This window comes from Piliocolobus tephrosceles, chromosome 18 (assembly GCF_002776525.5).
Source record: "Piliocolobus tephrosceles isolate RC106 chromosome 18, ASM277652v3, whole genome shotgun sequence".
In the NCBI taxonomy this organism is placed as follows: Eukaryota; Metazoa; Chordata; class Mammalia; order Primates; family Cercopithecidae; genus Piliocolobus; species Piliocolobus tephrosceles.
The window spans coordinates 73,549,902-73,572,771 of NC_045451.1; the positions used below are offsets into that span (position 1 = coordinate 73,549,902).

A 22,870-nucleotide genomic window follows, 5' to 3' on the forward strand; every position below is an offset into this window, starting at 1 on the left:
TGTGGCACTGGAGCTGGGGTCGGGAAGGAGTGTGGCACTGGAGCTGGTAGCAGCTCCCTGGGGAGTCTAACAGGCTCTGGGTTAATCCTGGCAGTCCTCTCAAGCTGGGCACAACTTAACCTACATTGAGCCTTGGTAAGTGAATGCCTGCCACACTACTGGTGTCCAGAATCGTTGACTGTATTTCATTAATACCGGTGTAATCATGATGGGCCACTGCTTCTAGAGAACTCTGAACATTTTTGGCCTTTAGAGGAAACAAGTTTCTAATTTTAAGACTAAAGAAGGCCGGGCATGGTGGCTTGGCCAGGCGTGATGGCCCATGCCTGTAATCCCAGCACTTCGGGAGGCCGAGGAGGGCAGATCACCTGAGGTTGGGGATTTGAGACCAGCCAGACTCTTTAGTAGAAACTCTGTCTCTACTAAAAGTACAAAAATTAGCCAGGCATGGTGGCGGGTTCCTGTAATCCCAGCTACTCAGGAAGCTGAGGCAAGAGAATCTCTTGAACCCGGGAGGAGGAGGTTGCAGTAAACCAAGATGGTGCCACTGCACTCCAACCTGGGTGATAGAGCAAGACTCTGTCTCAGAAAAAAAAAAAAAAAAGACTAAAGAAGAACCCCATTTACTACATTTCTCATTGAACTGTGTCTTGAGCGTCTTCCAGTACCGTACCTGGGAGGACTGAGTCCACGAGGCACTCATGCTCACTCGCTCTCCATCTGCGCTTCTAGCTGCTGACCTCTGGAGTGAATTTTTCTGCAGAAATCCTTGGCTGCTCCCCATGTGTGCACCTGAAGAGTTATAGAAAGCCCTGTTCACATGTTGCCTTCACACTTGTCCTTTGTGTCATGGGCAACCTGTGTTCATTGAAATTTTGATTTCTTTGTATCACATATGTATGATTTTCACTGTACAAGAAACTTATATACTTAAAACATCTTCCAGTGTTAGGCTGGGTGTGATGGCTCACGCCTGTAATCCCAGCACTTTGGGAGACCAAGGCAGGTGGATCACCTGAGGTCAGGAGTTTGAGGCCAGCCTGACCAATATGATGAAACCCCGTCTCTACTAAAAATACAAAAATCAGCCGGGCGTGGTGCATGTGCCTGTAATCCTAGCTTCTCAGGAGGCTGAGACAGGAGAATCGCTTGAACCTGGGAGGTGGAGGCTGCAGTGAGCCAAGATCACACCATTGCACTCCAGCCTGGGTGACAAGAGTGAAATTCCATCTCAAAAAAAAAAAAAAAATCTTCCAGTGTTTTATTGGCTCCTGATTTGGACACGTAGTGGAGAGAGGCAGACATACTGGTTTGTGTGATTTATACAGCTTTAATATTTAATGGCTTAACAGGGACGAATGAGCCCTCTGGTTCAAGAGGAAGCCAGAGGAGCAAAGCGTGTGCCGCTTCTTGTCCGTCTTCCTCTTTAGCTTGTGCATCTGTGTGGACGGCTGTGGCAGGAGCACAGATACCAGGTACAAGTGAAAGAGACAAAACTCAACCCCAGAGTGCGCTGAACTCTCTTCCCCTCCCTCTAGTGCATTTGAGTCCATTTAAGTTGAATCAACTATTAGCCTCCAACTGTGCTAGCCCCTGGGGATGCAAAGATAATGACGTGGGTGAGACAGAGAGACAAGCAGTGACAGCAAGGTGATTAGCGCTGTGTTGGGGGAGGCGCGGGTTGCCATGGGAACATGGAAGCGGCGGTGCTCAGTTCCTGGATGGGGATGGGAATACTGGGGAAGGCTTCACAGTCTTGGCGGAAGGTTTTCTGTTTTTGTTTTTTGCTAAAAGCTCAGTGGGCATTTGTCTACTGAGGAGCAGGTCATTCTAGGCAGGAGGAACCATGTACATGAAGGTGCAGTGATGGGAAGCCATGGTGTGCCTGAGAGGCGTGTTGGCCTCCAGGAGGATGTGTAGGATTTAGGAAGGACTCGAGCAGATGCTCAGGACCACATGGCGAAGGCCGTGTATGCCTCGCTGATACAGACTGTGTCGTGGAAGTGATGGAATCTACGGAAAGATTAGAGGTCAGTGACATGACATTTATCATCCAGAAATAACAGTTTGCTTAATAGAATAAACTTTCATTCATTCAGCAAATATTTTTGAGACTGTATTACATGCCAGACACTGTTCTGGGACCCAGGGAAATAACAAAAATAAACAATACTGTGAACGTTCTTTGCATTCAGGAGAACTTACATTCTAGCGATTGAAGGCAGTACATAGAATGAAAGTTAATTATATGATTTATTGATTTATTTGCTTTTGCTTCATTTAAAGGTGGTAAGCGTTATAAGAAAAAATAAAGCAAGGAACTTAAGTCCTGGACATGGGTGTGGAGAAGGCCCATTTATCAATAGGTAGCTTTGTTATACTTAAATATGAAGAAAACTTGCTTTCATTTATATTTTTATGAATTTATTTTCAGTGTGCATTTTGGGACTAAGCTTCTGGGTTACATTTGTCTCATTTATGCCAATTGTTCTTGCTGTTTTATGCACGTTTCCACAGAGGTAGTATTGAGAAAACCTGGATTGGCTGTGGAGCAGACTTAAAGCTCAGCCATCAGCCTACTGGGGCACTTCTTCCCTCCAGGAAGGTGGAGGAATATGACACGTCCAAATAAGAGCTGTGGTCAGAGGAGGAAGAGGTTATTCCAGGTAGATGTGGCCGTCCCTCCTCTCTTTAGTGATGACAGAATGAGACACAGCAGAGCTGGCCTCAGCAGGAGTGTTCAGGCTGGACTGAGCACCAGTGTGAGTTTTCCAAGCTGGGGTCGACGGCCCGGGGAGGCGCAGCTGCATTCTCATCCTGTGCTTCCCGAGGTCGAGGCTCTGACACCGTCCTGCTGTTCGTCTGGCTGACCTGGGTCCAGCGATGGCATCAGTGAATGCGTCCTTGGGGTGGGGCCTGGGTGGTGTTTGAGGTCTGTCTGTTTGGGGAAGGGGTGGGGACAGAAGGGAGGCCCAGGTTGGGGGGTGAGGGTGATGCGCACCTGCGAGAGGGAGGCCGAGATTCCCCGAAGGCAGGACGGTGGACCGCAGTGACCGTGTGGGAAGAGATCTGGGGACGGATGGCCCATGGCGGCAGGGTGCGCAGAGCTCCACACAGATGAAACTGACTCTCAACAGGACACACCCTCGGGGAAGAACTGGACAGAAAGACAGATTTGTTGTTAATTTTGGAAGGTAGGAGATTTTATCAGCCAGTGTTCCATGGAGGACGATGGGTTTTAAGCCCCTGCTCCTGTTTGTTGATCACGTTATTTTGAAGTCTGCCGAGTCTACTAGAAGTATTCTCTTTTTGATTATTGGGGAGACAGGCAAAGGAAGTTAGGAAATCCTTAACTGGCACATAGTACTATAAAAAAGTTCTTTATGAAAGGCCTGAAATTGGCATATTCAGTCAAAAAATATTTTGTCTTTTCAGAGCCTGGAGTTCTGGCCTGGCACAGGTTGTCAGAAATAGGTAGTTTTTCCTAATAAAGCCGTAACTTTGCGGGCAGGTGAGAGGTTCCCATCTCTCCTGCCCAGTCGCAGGGCTGGTTCTAGGTCAGCCTGGAGCTCAGCTTCCTGCTAAGAACCCAGCAACCCCACCTGTGCCTCCTCCTCCTGCAGCCTGGCATACAGGGGAGTGCACGCGATGGCTTGCCACCCACTTTGACCCCAGCCTCAAGTGTGATCAGTTATAGCAGCCAAAATCCATTCTTTTGAGTACCAAGTCTCCATCTTGGAATGAAGAGACAGTTTAGTTCACTTCCTTGTTTGGAACCAGGGACATTCTCCTGCAGTAGAACATCCTGCCATCCATAAAAGAGATATGAAGATGCCATCACGAAATTCTGGTGTGGGTTGGTTGAAGAATACAGGGAACATGGGCGTTTATGAGCCTGTGCCCTTTGAGGTCAGTGAGGTTTGAGATCTCAGAAGGAAGGCCGGGTGCAGTGGCTCATGCCTGTAATCCCAGCACTTTGGGAGGCTGAGGCGGGTGGATCACAAGGTCGGCAGATGGAGATTATCCTGGCCAAAGGGTGAAACCCCGTCTCTACTAAGATACAAAGAAAATGAGCCGGGTGTGGTGATGCACGCCTGTAACCCCAGCTACTCGGGAGGCTGAGGCAGGGGAATCGCTTGAACCCAGGGGGTGGAGCTTGCAGTGAGCTGAGATTGTGCCACTGCACTCCAGCCTGGCAACAGAGCAAGACTATGTCAAAAGAAAGAAGGAAAGAAAGAAAGAAAGAAAGAAAATAAAAAAGAGATCTCAGAAGGAAGATGTTTTCAAATTTCATAAAGTTGGGAAGGATTCTAGGCAGATGCCATGAGAAGCTCAAGGCAAGAAAGTCAGGCAGTTTTTACCCAAGTGGGAAAAAAATAGCCAGCTGTGACCCACCTGAGGGCAAGGCTGGGGACAGCCATCCATGGGCTGGTAGAGCCCTGACTTCTCCGTGGCTCTGAGCTGGTTGCAAATATTAGGAAATAAGACAGGTGGAGAACTCAGCACTCACACCCAGTTCTCAGGGTGCCGGAGGCTAGAAGGGAAGGAGCTGGCTGTTTCCTGAATCAACAGTACAGGGCTTTAGCCAGACAATGGATTTTCTCTCCAAAACACACAGTGTTGCGCTGAGAGAGAACATTGTGATTTAGGAGCACAGCCAGATGACTGGGTAGGGACAGATGGAAAAAGCTATTTATGACCTTGAGGACAGGAGAGAACTGTTCCATAACTGAAGACCACAGGTAACTAAAAAACCATGTGGCCAAAAACTTTAACTCTGCCTTTAAAAATCTTTCACAATTTGCTAATAATATATTATTTCCTTCTTTTATCTCCTTCCTGCCTCATTTTCTATATATTCATTTCTAGTGAGGATATTTGCTCAGCTAAAGAAAATTTTCTTCACCCAAAGGGACACCCATAGTTAATTGTGGTTCCTATAAGAACCTCTCCACAGCCTTTTACATCTGTTCATTGATTTCTTTAATAATATTGATTGATTGCTTACAATAATAATACTGATTGATTGCTGGCCAGGTACTACACTCTGAGGGCTCATGACTAAGACCAGGCAGACGTACATCCCTGCCCTCGTGTAGTTCATGCTCTCATGGAGAAGAGAAGGCAGGAAACGTTCTGTGTATATTTGACGATCATGTTGGATGGAAATATGAGTGAGAGAGAGTGAAACAGGAAGGGAAGCAGGAGGAGCCCGGGGTCTGGGAGGTGAGATGGGGAGTGGCGTGAGGGAGGCCATGGCGATGGTGACGTTTGCACAGACGCCTGATGGAAGTGAGGGAGTTGGCTGAGTGGGGGTCTCAGGAAAGCTCTGGGCAGAGGAGCAGCAAGTATGGATGAGCTCTGTGCACAGGGAGCAGCGAGGAGGCCAGGTACCCAGAGCCGACCTCGCGAGGGCGAGGGGAGGCTGGAGAGCTGGTGGGGGCCACATCGGGGAGGGTCGTGTCAAGTTCATTATAAGGACTTGGGGTTTCACTGTGAGTAAAACGAAAGCTGTTGGAGAGACCTGATCTGACTTCCATCTCAGCAGGAACATCCTGACTGCTGTCTTGTGAGTAAACCGTGGTGGAAGGACAGGGGAGGAGCCAGGAGATCACCATGGGGAGGGGAGATGGAACCTTGGAGAAGGGTGACTATAGTGAGGAGGTGGGAAGGGGTCCATTTCCAGTGTGTTTTGGAAGTGGAGCCAACGGACTGTGTGGATGGGTTGGGATTAAGAGAAAGGAAGGGGTTATGGATGACTGCAGTGGCGTCTCTATCCCCAGTGTAGTTTCTGAGATGGGGAAGGCCACTGGGGGAGTGACTTTGGGTGGGAAAATGAGGCATTCGGCCTTGGACATAGTAAGCGGAGATGTCTGTTATACATTCCACAAGCAGATGTTGGACAAGTGACTGGAGGAATCTGGGGTCTGGGGCAAGGTGGGAAGGTCAGGGAGCTGTGGGAGTTGTTAGTGTGAGACAGTGACTGCCAGAGATGGCAAAGGAATGACGTATGCAGAAAAGAGAATGGGGCCAAGGGTGCGCTGGGGCAGTCCCGGGGTAAGAGGTCAGGGAGGGGAGGAGGAGCTGAGAGGTGTGGAGAGGAGTGCGGTGCCGTGTGTGTCAGGACACGGGAAGGATGCGGTTCCTGTGGGAGGGAGCAGAGGTGTCAACTGGGGTCTGGTGAGATGCGGCCGAGTTAACCACGTGGGGGTCACTGGGGGCCTGGCCGGGCGGCGTTGGTGCAGTGATGCAGCCCAAAGCCTGATTCGGATCTGTTGAGGGGAGAATCAGAAATCAGACACAGTGAGTACAGAAAACTTGTTTGCAACATTCAACTGCGGGAGCAGAGAAATGGGCCATGGGGCCCAGAGCATCTTGTAAGACTGGAAGTTAGAGCATGTTGGCCTTCTTGTGGGAGTGGCCCTGTGGAGCTGTTATTGATATCATCAGTGGGTGTCAAAATGTCCAGAATTCAGGAATCCATTTTTAAAGGTACCAGTCATTTGAATGTTCATTGGAATAATTCAGAGCAGGCGACAGAAGTACCAAAGAACTAATGTGGAACTAATTATTCTTCAAAAGCCCTGTCTTAAAAATTTATAGAATCACGGATCATAACAATCGGAATCATAACAATCACGGATCATAACAATCAAAAGGACTTTTAGAACATAAGACTTTTAGATGTGAGAATGCAAAGAGGCTTTCAGGCCTTTCAGCCAGGGGATGCCCTTGTCCAGCGAACGCTCCACGGGAAGCCTCCCCTGGTGCAGATTGTGGGGCCCCACAGGGAGCATTGACGTTGTTCAGAGGAAAAATGAAAGGCTGCCGGTTTAGTCCAGGCACCTCATTTTATCATAGGAATCTAGAGATGAAGAGTCTCGCCTGAGGATACGCAGAATATTGAGTGTAAGAGCTGGAGGGAGGCCGGGATCCTGGGTCCTGGGTCTCGGGGCAGTGGACTGTCCGCGTCTCCCTTGCAGCCTGTGGCTGTGCTCCTTGCCCAGGCAGTGACGGGCTCTTGGTGGGTGGATGCATGAATGAATGAGGGACTGACCTGAGAGGAAGAGCCTCCCGGCCCAGCCTTCACCGCACCTCAGAATAAATGCCGCCAGGCACTCCGTGGTCGCCGTTTTGGGGCGCAGCTTTCTGCTGTCAATGCCTGTGATCTGCCGCTGTTGATCCTGCCAGGTGGACGTGGTCCTCGTTGCCACCGACCTCCAATGCGCATGGAAAGCACGTTTGCTGGGGACGACCTGGAGCTTCCGCTGGGCTTCATGACTGATGCTGCTTTCTCTGCAAACAGTCATGAGAGGGTTACGCGAGGTTAGTCCTGATGAAGGTGTATTAGAAGCTTGACACAGTTGAGTTTCCATCACATTCACTAAGTTTATTTAAACCCTGTAGATTGAGAGCTGTGAACGGGCCTCAGCAAGGCACACAAGGCTCTTCACAACGGGATGCCTTGGCCCCCAAAGTCCACCTGCCACGTTGCAGGCAGCAAGATCCTGAAACAAACGAGTGAGGGTCCCCGGGGGTGCCTTTCTGTGTCTTGATCGGGGTGCTGGTTATGTAGGTGTTTTTCAACCTGTGCAGACTCATTGAGCTGGACTTTCTGATACACATGCATACATACACACGTGCTGGGTTTCAATCAAATATTTTTTTTTAAAAATGAAGTATATTTGTCCTTGAACTCAAAATCCTTTAATGCCTCTGGTCTCACGCAGAGTAAAAGCCACAGGCTGTCCAGAGACCCGCAGGCTCCATAGGCCCCCCGGCCCCCTGGCTGACCTCGCCTTCTCCACTGCGCTCCAGGATGTGTCCCTGCCGGGCAGGCCCCTGCCATTCCGCACGGATGGAGGGGCTCAGCACACATTTCTCCAAAGGAAAGGAAATGTGTCTGAAATAGCATTATTCTCATGAGAAAGGACTCACGTGTTGGGATTTCTGTTGAGATGATGCCATAGGGAATTAGGTGCTTTATTAGTGCCTTTAAAATTATGAATTTTAATGGCTTTAGAGTTCTATAGACATTTGGTTTTCACAGAGATTTTCCCTGTTGAAATAGGGTTTTTATTGTCCCTGACTATAAAATCGTATATAAAATCCACAAGAAACTTGAAAGTTATCAAAGTGACCCCAGCATCCCCAGAGAAAGCCACTGTTGTTGATGTACAGGTGACGTTGTTTCAAACTCTTCTCCCATGTGCATTGCACTTACTGATATTTCTGTTCTTCCAAGAGTTTGAAAGGGGATTCTTACCTATTTCCAGTACTGTCCTCCCTAAGAAGTGAGGAAGAAGCCTCCTCGCATGTTACAGACAGAAAACCACAGAAGCTAATTCGTTCATTCACTGGTTATAAACATAGACGAGAATTACTGTTATCCACTGTTTCAACCCCTGAAGGACTTTTACGACTTTAAAATGCCTGGTGGTATTTTGATGGGAAGTTGTGTGATTTGTTCAAGCTGCTCCAAAGGGTAATTGTAGGTCTGCAAGTCCGAAGCCTGAGAGTACTTTGGACTTTTAAGAGCACGTCGTTGCGTTTTTCACTTAGGGTTCTCATAGAATTTGAGACCCATGAAAATCATCTTTTCAGCACCATAATGGGAGTGATAAGCCATATCATAAAATGGATTGAGTTTTTAAACATTTTTTATTACTCTCTTTGACGGGAGGCTCTTCTCTGGTAATCTTATTACTTGGGCAGATTTCCTTTTATCATGTCATATTCATCTTTCTGAAGGACAACTATGGTTTCAGCAGCACCACTTCAGATAGGACTTTTATTAAATGCTTTGGGGGTAACTTATTTCATTACACAGAATATAAACCTTCAAATTAAATTCCGCTTTGTTCCAAGTTTATGACCGGGAACCTCAGCCCGTCTTTGAGTGAGGTCAGAGCGTCACCGGTGAGGCCGGTGTCTTTACACTGAGTTCCGGCTGAGCGTGGAACTGGCCTGTGACACCAGATGAGGCACGCGCAGTGCTGCATTCTCCTCCCTTAGGTTCCCAGACGGACTCGCGTTGATAGCACACCGGTGCAGTCTCGCAGCTTGCTCCACGTGTGCGGCTTGCACTGCGGGTTCCCCCCGGGGAGTGAGTGCGCGCAGCATCCTCACGCCATTCCCATGCTGTCAAAAGTTGACGTTTAAGAAGAATGGCCCTAAGGATCGACTTTTCATTTCTGAAAACTCTCAAAGCTTTATCTTCGTAATTAGCTAAAGCAATGCTTTCCGGATGCTGTGTTTTGGCAACTTTATGGAAACCACTTTATGGAAACGAATACTTCAACTTCCCTGAAGGCTGATACAGGAAATTACAAGATGCGGAGCCCTTTTCCTCTTTTTGATAAAATTGGTTCAAGACAGCCTCCTCCTTGCTGAATAGCACCTTTACTGAAAGAGCAACAGATCCTGTTGAGTTTTAGAAGCAGGAGAATGGGTGTTTCTGGTTGATTGCGATGCCTACCCCAATGGCCAGTGAGGTCCCATGGCCATGCCTTGGTTTCCTCTTGTCTGTGGTGGCTTGTTTGGTTGGAATTTAGTTTAGAGATGAGTTCTTTTCAGTCATTTTTCCTCTTCTCTTTCCTCTGCATTTCCTGATTTATGTTTTGTGTTTGACTCATTATTTTCCATCTTCACTGAATTTTACTTTTATTTATTTATTTATTTAAGAGATTTTTTTTTTTTTTAATGAAATATATTTGTCCTTGAACTCAAAATCCTATAATGCCTCTGGTCTCACGCAGGCTCTGTTGCCCAGGCTGGAGTGCAGTGGTGTGATCTCGGCTCACTGCTGCCTCGAACTCCTAGGCTCAAGCCATCCTGACACCTCAGCCTCCCGAGTAGCTGAGACTGTAGGCACATGCCACCATGCTCAGCTAATTTGTAAATTTTTCATAGAGATGGAGTCTCACCATGTTGACCAAGCTGGTCTGGAACTCCTGACCTCAAGCTGTCCTTCTGTCTGGGTTGCTCAAAATTCTAGGATTACAGGTGTGGACCACTATGCCCAGCCTGAATTTTCCTTTTATTATAGGATATCTTATACCTTGCAGGGGAATAGGCAGTGTGTGTATAAATTAATAAAAAATCGTTGTCACCTCAGTGCTAGGGAATGTAAACTTACATTGGTTATGGTACAATTATTTATGCTAATCTTAGAACCCATTAATTCTTGGCTTCTGCTTCACTGGCAGCTAGATTTGACCTCTTTGCTGTTTACAATGTAAGTACATGGAGAAGGCGCCCGTACAGAGAGTGGGTTCTAGACTTTAATGTCAGAAATGATGGAGCCAGAATCACTCTCCGTTTTCAGGTTGGTGAATGATAGAAGTGTGAACTAAATGAGTCAGTGTTGCTATATGAATTTTAACAGAAATAACTAATGTAGACAACTTTGCCAATTCACAAAAAAGGCTGATTTTACAGCTGAGATGTAATGCTGTATATAGTCCTTATTTTGTGACTGAGATCGTATCTGTGAAAACTAAGACTTTAAAGGAGTGTAGTGGAAATTGAAAACAACTTTTTGTTGCCTGTTAACTAGTACAATGTTGACTCTACCAAGCAGATTAAATTTAGTCTCTGTGAGGCTTGATTTGTTCTGCTTAAGATTGAGCATTTATCATTGAATCCTGACCGAGTTTAGGTTTACATTATTCAAATTTGTTAGGCTGCTGGTGCTTACATTTTTTTTTAATATAGCCTTTTTGTATATGAGTTTGGAAATCACAGAAAACCTTAAAATATTCCATTTTTCCCCTAGTTTTAGGGCTCCTAACATGCCCTGTTTTTTCAAAGGTTACAAAATATTAGGACATTCCCTTCCTCTGAATCATTCTTTTCCTTTCTGCTCTCGTGCTTGGTATAACCCAACTGGCTAGTGTTCGTCTGTATATAACTAGAATGACCTTCAAGACAAAAAAGGGTTTCCTCTAATCCGATGGAAATCTCGGGTTTCATGTTCCACTACAGGTAATTCATTCTCCAGCTTCGGGTGAGTCAGGGATTATCCCTGGCCTGGCCTGGCCTCACCTGGGAGGCAAGGGGTGGATCCGTGTGTCTATGTCCCTCTCAGCATTCCGATTGGATGACTCTGGGATAACACAGAAAACTCTACAACACAGAAAAACCCATCAGAAGCTTTGTGTAGAAATGCAGAGAAACTGAAGACCCCAAATGTGGAGAAGACTGTGTTATTACCGGAAGTATGCACAGTGATTCTAAAGCCTGTTGTTGATTCTGGAAGTTGTTTCTCACAAGTTTTTTTTTTTTTTTTTTTAATAAGAAATCAAATAGGAAATTTTGGCAAAGAGGAATGCCACTTTCTTCACTTAGAAGGTCCTGACTTTTTTTTTTTAAGAAGAGGAGTGATTTAAATCTTATAAATGGTTATAATACGTCTATAGCTCCTGGAGGAGACACTGGTTCCTGAGCAGCTCATTGTGTCTTCCAGTCCAGTATTACACATCTGAGGTCACCATTAATTTGTCACCAAAGTGTTTCTAATGTTCAACAATCCATGATTTCCCTCATCTTCTAGCTTGGCAGAAATACTCAACAAGTTCCACAAAGAACAGACAACATATTAAAACATTTTTTCCATTGTCTTTCTCTGACTTAAGTTTTACTTCGTGGAGGACTCCCTCTGGTTCTAGTCTGTCAAAGTGTAGTTTAGGGGTCAAAATTGCCTTGGTTCCAGAGTTTCCAGAATAGCCCATTGACAGAACAGAGCTCTGGCGACTGGGCCCTGTAGTCAGCAGTTATCCAAATACCTGCTTATCTTAAGAGATTGTATTTTAGTTTTCTTCTTTGTAAATTAGCAAATACCAAATAAACATTCCAATAAAATACCATTAACTGAAGAGGAGGCTTGCTGTAAGTGAGCTACCTCTTTCCCAGTAGACAGTGGTTCTCCATCTGTGCTGCCCGTTGGAGCCGTGCCAGGGGCGCCAGAAACCCACACTGTCTGACTGCACCTCAGGCCAGGAGAGCAGGACCTGGCTAGGAGCCCAACCCCAGCAATGCTGAAAGACGTCCAGGTGATCCAATATGCAGCTAAGATGAGGGCCTGTCTCCTAGGGTTATCAGTTTGTTAGAAATACTACAATAATCTCGTGATTAGAGGATCTGAATGCACTGGGCTTTTGGGTGCACAGCGTGCTGGGTACAGCCTGTCCAGAGTTGGGATGGAGTTGGAAGCCTGCCTGTGTCAACTCCAGTTTTGTTAACTTGGACAGATATTTACCGTGCTCTTCAGTTCTCATTCCAGTTGTAGCATTAATTCTTAGCACTTTATCACATTACAACAATTTTCTAGTAGTTTCTGTATCACATCAGGAAGTCAGTAAATTAAAATTCTCAATCTGGTCATTCTGATTCCAGTGGCCAAGTGATGGAAAGACCTTACTCTGATGTTGGGCCAATGACTCACTGCTGAGATTTAGATTTTATAAATTTGAAATTTTTTTTTATTTTTTAGAGCCTGGATCTTGCTCTGCCACCCGGGCTTGAGTGCAGTGGCATGATCATAGCTCACTGCAGCCTTGAACTGCTGGACACAAGCGGTCCTCTTGCCTTAGTGTCCTGAGTAGCTGGGAGTACAGGAGTGTACCACTGCATGTGCCTCATTTTTAAACTTTTTGTAGAGACAGGGTCTCGCTTTGTTGCCCAGGCTGGTCTAGAATTGCTGGACTTAAATGATCCTCCTGCCTCTGCCTCCCAAAGTGCTGAGAGTACAGGTATGAGTCACTGCACCGAACTGAATTTGAAATTTAATAGGTTGATGTTATTTCTGTTATCTGAGAAGTCAGAACCAGGCACATGAGTGGCACAAGCCTTGTTAGTGCCGCCTGATGTTGAGCCGACTTGAGACAACCAGCGATTTGGGGGCTTCGTTATTATACGTGGGGCCGTGCCCATTACAAGTGAGTCTCTCACCTTCCTGAAAGTGGATTTGGAAACTGAGGCAGTGCGGTGAGTTGAGGCAAAATGGAATCAAATGGGAAGAATAATATCTGCCCTGATTATTTCACAGGGTTCTTATGAGGCTCAGATCAGATCATTCATTCATGCAACAAATGTGTGATTCACTGAACGCCTGTCACAGGCTGGGCGGCGCTCTAGAATATGAAGGAGATAAAGAAGGGAAATGTTTGGCCTTGGAAGGAATGGCAAATTAGTCACTGCTCATATTTTTAAAATAGTTCATACCATAAGCTCTTTGAAGAGGGCTAGCTCATTCATTTCCAAGTTTCCATGTCTCACTACCTAGCACAGAACATAGAAGCGGCTAATATACGGTTATGTGAATGAATGAATGAGTCGCAGAATTGATTTGCTTGCAAGCCTGTGGTGTCTCCCTCCAGCAGGTTAAAATGAGTAAGGTGTGGATGTGGTCTCATTTCTTGGGTAGTTTAACGTTCCACACCAACCTGAATATGGTAGTCTAACCTCAGATCCTTTCAAACCACAGCAGTGGTGAACTTTTTAGTTAGAGTTTGATTCAATTCAGGTTAGTATTCCTTTTTTATTCCCAATCACCGTTTTAGCAACACAGGGAGTACCTGTTTTTGGTTAATGGGCTTTTCATGTTTGGTATAAATCCATAGTCCAATATTTATTTCGGAAAGGAAGATAAATTTTTCCCTTGACATCCCTTTTTTCCATTAAGTTAAAAAAAATGTTACTTCGTAAATGTGATTTCAAACAGCTGGGTTTTAATCTTTCCACCTTATGGAAAGAGAGCGTTTGGCTCTGGCCGCACCCCCACCACGTGGCCCGGCCTCACTCCGCACACAGGTTTTCTAACCTGGATGGTGCCGCTAGCGAGGCGCTCGTGGGTGTGCATTTGGGCTGTGTTCACACGTTATTCTAAACTAGGTCAGCAGCTCGGCTGGTTTCTTTTTCTACACTCTTTTAGGAGAATGTGAACAAATGGAGGATTATAACACCCGTTTTATACAGGTTCACAAAAATACTTGGAGGACTCTTACGTTGTGTTTCTTTACAACAGGTAAAGGTCATTATCTTGTGGGCCATAGTTCGCCCCTGAGAGGCAGGCTGGGCTGGGGCAGCCCCACATATGGTTCGCGTCGCTGGAAGAGGCCTTGGTGTGCTGATGCCCAGCCTTTTATTTGAATGACAGAAAATTTGAGTTGAAAGGACCTTGGACTTGATCCAGGCCTGCCACCCTTATTCCAGACACAGAACCAAGGCCTGGAAAGAGGAAGAGGCTGTAACAGTCAGCGGCAGTGAGGAGCCCGGGCCTCCTCTGGAGGCTCTGTCTTCCCGCTGTCTACTTAGTGGGTTGTGCTGTGTGAATCCTGCCAGCTTCTGTGGTCTCCTAGGGCCAAGCCCACACTCAGAATGCAGGATGACGGTCACTGTAAGATGTAGTGGACCTTTCTGTGCTCAAGTGTATATAATTGTGTAACTTCCTTTATTCTTCGTTGCTTAAATGGATGGTAATGTGTTAAGTGTGCAAATTTATTTTAAAGTCCTACAAAACTGAATTCGGTTTTCAAATACTGATTTGTACAGATTTTAGGGAGCCTGTGTTCAGGATGGCCTGTAGGGATTTGGGTATGGGATCTGTCCTATTTTCATAATTTGCCAACATGGCCCTTTAGCAGAAAGCACACATGATTTTCCCATGTTTTACATTATAAATTCACTGCTACCCATGCCTGGTATCATGTCTGATTTTTCTGAGGCATGAGACGAATGAACGTCTGAGAGGTGAAATGTGTTGTCCAGATTCTCACCACCAGACGGTGGCAAGTGGGAAATAAATTGTCTGAGTGTCCTTTTGTTAAGCCAGCGCTCCTGAGTTCTGCCGGCCCCTGCCACGGCTGGCTGCACAGGCTCCCCCATTCTCGGAGGTGTGGAGAACTGCCAAGGATATTTTCAAACCAAATAATAGAGCCCCACAGCTATGACTTTTGCAGAGCAAGTTATGGAAAGAAAGAGAGCACCTGTGCTACTCGTGTGGGCAGTGCCATAGGGCGAGGCGTGCGTGGCAGGCCTCGGCGCCCCTGTGGAGTACAGGAGGGCACCATCCTGTGTGTTTCAGACAAGGAAGGTCCTTACCCAGATGGCCCTTCTCTGAGTGTAGTGTCCTGGGCTCTGCAGATAGTCTGAGTTCCCAGACAATCATGGCATGCAAATGGGGGAAAGAAAAACCAACGACAGTCGCCGCTCAAGAGCACCAAGCTTGCATTGACTGCTCCATGCTTTATATTGTACTTTTTCAGAGTGCAAATTCACCTGCACCAGCGGTAAATGCTTGTATCTTGGTTCGCTGGTCTGTAACCAACAGAACGACTGTGGGGACAACAGTGACGAAGAGAACTGTCTCCTGGTGACCGAGCACCCGCCTCCGGGCATCTTCAACTGTAAGTCTCTCCTCCCACCTGGGTGGCACTGTCTGATGTGGTTCTGAAACGGTTAGGAGGTGGGGTCACTGGGACATGGGAAGGAGGTTGTTTTCTGGTTCAAGAAAGAGATTTGCATTTTCACAAAGGAAATGTTTTCTTCTTTTAGGATAGAGGGGCGGCATGTTTAAAAGTAGGAAATTCGTTCTGTTCTCTAAAGTGGTCAGCGGAGCTGTGTTTTGAAATAGGCTTTTGCTATTTATCTGAGCAATGCCTGGATTCCAGGAAATCGTATATTGATTTAGTATTCTTCATACCCACATTATTACTTCAGAAGTAATTTTAAATAAGCAAAGAAAGATATGTGGAAGGTCCATAATTAATCATGCAACTGAAATATGAAAGTAGAAAAATTTACATGGGATCCTTAAAGGTTCTGGTCATGTGTTTTCCTATTAGATGCTGGATGGAAACAGCTGGAGTGAGGTTTTGACACGTGTGAATCCCCAAGGCTGAGGCTTTGAGCATTTCTTGAATTTGAAGAAGTGGAGTCAGAGTTTGAAGTGCGTTGGTTTTTGATCTCATGGTTTTTGTGACAAGGGGAGAGAAAGAAGGCAGCTTTGAAAGCCCGCTGAACTTCTCGTAGGAAAGCTGGCTTACTGTTTTCTGTGTTTCTCTGGGCTGAGTGAGGAGGATTGAGGGTGAGGATCTTGTTGCAGTTGCACACCTTGGGAAGAGCGTTGGCCGGGCCAACCCTCCTCACACGGCCTCCTTAGATCATTTTATGATGAGTTAAGCTTCTCTCCCCATCTTTACTGACATTATTTTGAGGAGTTATATTTGAGACAGATTTAAAATTTTTGTTATGGAAATTAGACTACATAAATACCAGTGCTGCAAATGTGAAAATGGGAGGGGATTTAAAAAAAGAAACTATTTTCTCTATTCCTACTGTATTTTTATATGGGGGGCAAGTTACGTATGTCCCCAATATAAAAATGACTGTGCTCTAGCACATTTTAAGCCTGCTACTTATGCTTGCTAAATTCAAGAGACTTATAGTACAAATAGTTTTTCTCAAGTTTTTCTATTGTGTTTCCATGTGCATTTTCTCCTACCCAGCGCTCTTTGAGTCCCATCTCTATACGTTGCATAGACAGTTCTCAGAGGTCCGGGGTGGGCACGTGCTTGCCTGGCCTTGGGTCTGTGTTTTAGGCGGTAGTCTCTGTGTAGTACAGCTCGCCTCTCACCCGGAGTCATCTGGCCCCCAGGCCCTGGATGGCCTGGAGGCACCCGCTCTGGCTGTCCTACTTAGTGCATGGAAGCAGGGCTGGGTGCAGGAAGAGGGAGGAGGGCTGCAGGTCAGGACAGGGGACTGGGAGCTGGGTGAGCACCTCCCTGAGGACGAGCAGGCAGCAGGCCAGAGGGCCGGGCGCCCTGAGGAACCCTGCTTGTCTGCCTTTCCACATGGATGGAACAGTGGTGTTTTCGTCTCCTGAGCCTCAGTACCCTCAGCTGCACAATGGAGGCATAAGAATGGTTATTGGAGCATCACACGGGACCATCCACAGACAGCACTTAGAGCAGCGTATTCCAGGCACTAAGCACTCAGAGATTACCTGAACTCAGGCTGGGGGTCTTAGAAGGAGGTGAGAAAAGCAGCATCTTACTCTGTTTTCTCTGGACTTGACTAACAGCAGACACACCATGGTAAGCTGTGTGGAGAATATCAGGACCTTGTGTGCTGCCTTGACTGAGTTCAGAGTTCTGGAGCCCTGGCCTCCGCTCTGGGGTGCTCCACAGGCTTCTTCTGTGTCTGCAGGCTCCTCCTCCTTTACTACACGGCCCTTTTGCTGAGGACTTCCTTGTTTTCAACCCTCCTTCCTCCCTCGCTCCCTTTCTTGTCAGTATTCTTTCCGGTTTTTAAGGCCTGTCTCCAGATTGATTTTCCACTCATTTTTTAAAATGCAAGCACTTTAATTCTGCCTAGAAGCCAGGGGAGCAGTTATATCCGTCAGTGGTCCAACTTTGCCCTAACAGAGGAGTCTGACCATCCTGTTGGCAAACTCTTGGCCCCCCACTGTTCAGATATGACTAGAACTTTTGTCTTTATAGCTAAAATGGGATATTATTTACAATATACTCTCTTCTAAGAAGACTGGAGAGCCAGGAGATGGAATGACAAAGGGCAGGACCGTGGCTGTGGCTTCAGATTGATCTGGGTTCACGGTTCGCCCTAGGGAACTGACAACGCCTTTCAGCTCAGGTTGTCTCCCTATGGAATGGGCACACTTCCTGCCATGCACACGTCTGTAGGAAAGAACGTCCGTGGGAAACACAGTCTATGTCATCGTGTTGCAGTTGCCATCTCCACTCCCCATGTGGCCCTTCCTGGGGGGTGTGCGGCTGTGACTTTGTGTGGGCCGTCTGTAATGTCGGAGCCATTCCATACATGGAGCAGAAATGCACAGGTGTCTACAAGTGCACTTGCCCAGCAATCCTGGGTGATTCTCCCTATTCTGTCCCCTGGGGGAGGCTGCGACCTGGCCCGTGGCTGCCCCCCACTTTCCCCTCAGGTTCTCTGCAGGTGCCCGAGGGAGCTGGCTGAGTGGTCATGGGGGGACACGCACGGCGCAGGTTGCCTCTGGATGGTTCTGTGTGGCTGGGAACTCCGGGGCAGGTGGTGGTTCCTCTGTCCTCTGCTGCAGCTCACCTCTGCCAGGTGTGCGGCTTCCCAGGGGAGGAGGCCAGGGGATGGTCTCATGTTGAATAGATACGTATTCTCTTCCCCGTATTCTGTTGGGCAGTGAACAGGGATATTTCACTTTCTGTCAGTAGCTGTGAACCCGCCTTAGAGCCTCTCCGGTTGTCAGTGGGTGTTCGTGGATGACACTTTTTATTGGATCCTTGACCAGCCCGTTTCCTGCAGCTGACAGACAGCCGGCCTTTCATGGTGCGCCGCTCTGACGGTAAGGTCCCCTTCGTCTCCACCTGGACGGAATCCGAGTATCCCGTGAACTCTTGTCTGTGAAGTACCACGCTCCAGAAAGGCGGTGCCTCGGTCTTCTTCCTGCTTAGGAGCAGGATCGCTTTGTGTGATCTGTGTTCCCTTGTTCCCACCTGAAGGGTACACTCGGTGTTCCAGATTTGAGGGTACTGAGGCTGAAGCGAGATGAGACTTTCTGGGTTTCCAGATGAGCTGCAATCAGTTTAGTTTCCTGTCCATGCTGTTAACTTTGAGTATGCTCCATGGCTCAGATGTCTTGGCCATATCTCCCATTTGATATTTGCCAAATTTCAGCATGCATTAAGGTTAACAAGAAAATGTTACTGTTATTTCTAAAGCCAACAATAATAAGAATCACAGAAGCTCTGAAAGTTGCTGTAAGTAGTTTTTCTCTTCAAACAAAAATGTGTTTGGAGCCGAGGCTGAGGCACAGTTGGTTTCATCTGCCTGTTGCTTCTTCTCCTCACCGTGGTCAGATTATCCTTGGACCGAGGCTGCTTTATTCTGCTGAGAGATCAAAGGGTTTTGCATGGACGTGGAGGTCTGGGCTGACACCCATTATCTCCTGGGGAAAGAGTTTTCCTGCCTGCATCTTTCTGTGGAAGAGGAAATATGCTGTCCGCCTAAGTGACCAGCTTTTGTCACATCTTTTCTCTGGCTGCTCTATCAAAATATTGTACCCCTGAGTAGTAAACATACAAATTATACAAACACAATTATTTGTTATTTACACAAATAAAATAATTATACAAATTATTCCTTATACAAACAAAATTATTTATGAAGCACTTTCTCTGGTCGTTGTACTAGGCCTTGTGGAAACGAGGAATGAAGGAAAATAATAGACCCTGCTGTCGAGGTGCTGAGAGTTGGGAGGCGAATTCACACCTGCACAGTCAAAGATAACTAAAAACGGGCCCAGGGAGTGAGGGCCGAGTGGGTCCAGTCATTCGTGGTTCAGGGGATAGAGAGATTCATCCTGGTTGGATTAGTGGTCACAGTCGCTTCCTGGAGGAGGTGTGCTGGATAGCGAGAGGAGAGTACAGAGTGCCAGGGCCCAGAAGAGCATGAGCGTAGGTTGGCAACGAGGGTGGTGCTGTTCTGGGACAGAAGGCCGTGGCTGGGGCCTGCGTGGGGCACAGCTGAGAAAGTGGGATGGGCCTAGAGAGAGAGAAACCGGTGTATAAAAGCTCTGCCTCCTGCCCTGGTCCACGGACAGGCCACCTGCTAGCCAGCCAGCTGCGGGGAGCCTGAGACTGGCATCCCGCTTGGTGGACCCGCCACCTCACCATTCCTGCCCAGCCAAGGACATCCTGCGGTGCTGTGTTTCCAAAGCCCCTTGGCCACATCTTACTGGGGGACAGCAGCGCTCCTTCGACTGTCCAGAAGTGATAATTGGTCTGTGCAGCCTGGCAAGTGCCACTTCCTCCGAAAGCCTTGGTGAGCACAGACACCTGAAGCCAGCTCTGCTGCGGGATTCTCAGCACTGGAACTTAAGAGTAACGTCAGCCCTGACAAGAAGCCACAGCTTTTCCCTTTGAGCTCCAGCGGAATTTCCAGTTAACTGAGAGGATCTGATTCGGGGAAAGCAGGGAGAGGAGCAGCTCCCCTTTGCTACTGGAGCGTCAGGGGGAAGCTGCTTCCCTCGACCTCATAAAACTGACCCCAAATCAAATGGACTGGAGCTGACAAAACGCACCCAGTTATGCCAGGATTATGACATTAGGACCTTTCGGGAGGAAACTTTTTCCTCCCATTGCCATTTAGGGTAATAACAACCAAATAAAATAAAACCCAACTTACTACAATCTGAGCTGATTATCTTACTTCCGAAACCAGCTCTTCCCACCTTCTTCATTTTTCCTCCAAAGAGACTGGCATCCTGCTCGTCACCTGTAGTCACCAAGCTATGACTGCCCTGCTTCCCACCTTAAGCCAGCAGCTTCCCACCTCCCAAGCATGTTGTTTGTTGAGGACTTGGGGATCATGCTTATAACCACATAACCACATAGGAAACCTGTGCATAACCAGGGCTCGCAAATGCTAGACACTTCTATTTTTTTTTCCCTATAATGATTGCAGTAAACCTTAACCATAATTCTCTATATTAGAGAATAGTCACCAAATGTCCTTTTCGAGTTCATATTTCTCCAGTTGTCTTATAAATGTGCGTTTCGGTTTGTTCTGTTTATCATTTGTTTGCACCAGGATCCAAAGAAGCCCCAGGCATCGTAGATCGCTTTGCTCCTGAAGGATCTCTGACTGTGTAGGTTCTCCCTCTATATCTATTTCCCCTCCCTCCATCCTCCTGTCTCTCTCTCCTCCTCGTCCTCTTCCTCCTCATCCTCCTCCTCCTCCTCCCTTTTGTGACTTTGGGTGGAGGGGTCTGGCTTATTTGTTCTGCAGTTTCCGTGCTCTGGGTTTTGCTCTCTGCTTTCCTGTGGAGTCACTGAACGTGCTTCTCTGTCCCACAGCATTGCTGCCGCGTGGTAGGCGCTGCAGAGGCCTGGGGAACTCAGGTGTGATCGCCGGGTGGGAAAGCACTATCTCGCTGCAGCTCTTCCGTCAAGAGTACACTGTGTCTGCTGGTCTCTTGTGTGACACCGTCGGGCATTTAGGTTTGCAAAACAGTCACCACCAAATTCTGTCCTTTTTTCTCCAGTAATTAGTGGGGATACGTCTATAAAGAGAAATTCCCCATCAACAGTTGGATTACCCTGAAGTGTATGTCATATAGGATCCATTAACTTAAGGATGAGGGTTCACTGTCACTCTGCACGGGTGACCACTGAGATTTCCTCTCTGTGTTACTGTGAACTGATGAATCGAACTATGTTTGATGCATACACTTAACATTTTTAGGAACCCCCTCTGCTACACTTGGATAGCCAACTCCCAGGTCTCATCTGGAATTTGGGGATGGTCAATAACCTGTGTAATTCCAGGTTAAACTCCAGGCATGCAGGGGCTAAGCCCTCTCCCCTTCTCTTCTTTCTGATCCTCCTTAACATGTTCTCTTCTCTGGCTTGCTTTATTGTAAGAATGCGGTATATCATACATATGACACACAAACTGTGTGTCAATCGACTGCTTATGTGATGGGTAAGGCTTTCAGTCAACAGTAGGCTATTAGTAGTTAAGTTTTCAGGGAGTTGAGAGTTATACACAAATTTTCCACTTCACGGAGATCAGAGCCCCAACCCCCAAATTGTTCAGAGGTCAGCTGCACATAGTGGACACTCGAGAGTGTTGATTGTAGACCACTGATCCTTTCTCTGCTGCCTCCCAGCATCATATGAGCATGGCCGCCAGCTGAACAGTGCCCATGCGGTCTCTGCGGTAGCCTTGGTGCCTGCCACGGTGCCTGGAGCATGTAGCATATGGGGCATGTCCCTGTAAATATTTGCTGAGTGTAGGGATGAATATTATTATTTTAGAAAACTCAAGCCTGACCGGAGGATGAAAAAGACTTTTGCTTGCATGGCCTAGTACCTTGCAAGTGGAAGCAAGGATTGAAAATATCCACATGATCCTGGCAGCCTGCATGAGAAGACAAAGGAAGAGACTGCATAAGGCTGGTGCCCGCAAACTGCCTGTCCAGACTGCCTGTCCTTCCCAGGTGTGTTTAGACTGCCGTAAGCACCCAAACCAACCACAGTAGAAGCCTACTCTGGTAAGCATTTATTCTGGGACTGACAGTGTGATAGGCTTTTACTGAGCGTGTGACCAGTCAGGGCTTCCCCGTCCTGCAGCCCTGGAGGGACAGACCTTTGGCTTCTAAATATCCATCTGCTGTGTAGGAAGGACCAGTCGTGTCAAGCCCAGAGGAAATGTGGAGTGCTTCTGGCCGGCCCTAAAGACGTGTAAGTGTGTGGAGCAGATGTGAGTCTGTGTGTGCATGCATGAGATGCGAGTATGCCAGAGTGGGACTGTGTCGTGTGTGTGTACAAGTTTGAGAATGTGGAGTACTGTGTGTGTGCGCACAAGTGTGTGGGTGTCGGAGAGTGTGCGTCTGGTGTGTGCATGCGTGGGTGTGTCTTGGGTGGAGTGTGTATGCAGTTGTGTGAACGTGTCTGTGTACGTGTGTGAGGGTGAGTCTGTGGTGCATTTGTGCATGAGTGTGCACGTGTGTGAGGGTGAGTGTGGTGTGTATATGTATGAGAGTGTATCTGTACATGTCTGTGCAGGTGTGTGCATGTGTGGGTGTGTATGTGTGGGTCTATGGTGCTTGTATACATGAGTGCGTGTGCCTGTGTGTGAGTCTGGTGTATTTGTACATGAGTGTGCATGTGTATGCATGTGTGTGTGTAGGTGAGGGTGTGTGGTGCATGTGTGCGTGAGAATGTGTGTGCATGTATGTGAGTGTGTGGGTGTGTGCCTGTGTGGGTGTGTGTGTGTGTGGTTGAGTCTCTGGTGCATATGTGCATGAATGTGTCTGTGTGTGAGGGCGAGGCTGTGTGGTGCATGTGTGCATGAG

General features: G+C 47.3%; 1 protein-coding gene across 7 annotated transcripts in view; it reads left to right on the forward strand.

Moving 5' to 3' along the window:
* Positions 1-22,870, forward strand: part of LDLRAD4 (low density lipoprotein receptor class A domain containing 4) — a 435,431-nt gene that overhangs the window by 205,470 nt on the left and 207,091 nt on the right. For 6 of the 7 annotated variants that reach the window (XM_023228382.2, XM_023228380.2, XM_023228385.2 and 3 more), the window contains one exon: positions 15,267-15,407. In XM_023228382.2, the coding sequence (XP_023084150.1) occupies positions 15,267-15,407 (141 nt within the window). Of the gene's footprint in view, positions 1-7,207; positions 7,327-15,266; positions 15,408-22,870 lie in introns of those variants that run through there. The other variant, XM_023228379.2, reaches the window with a different exon arrangement.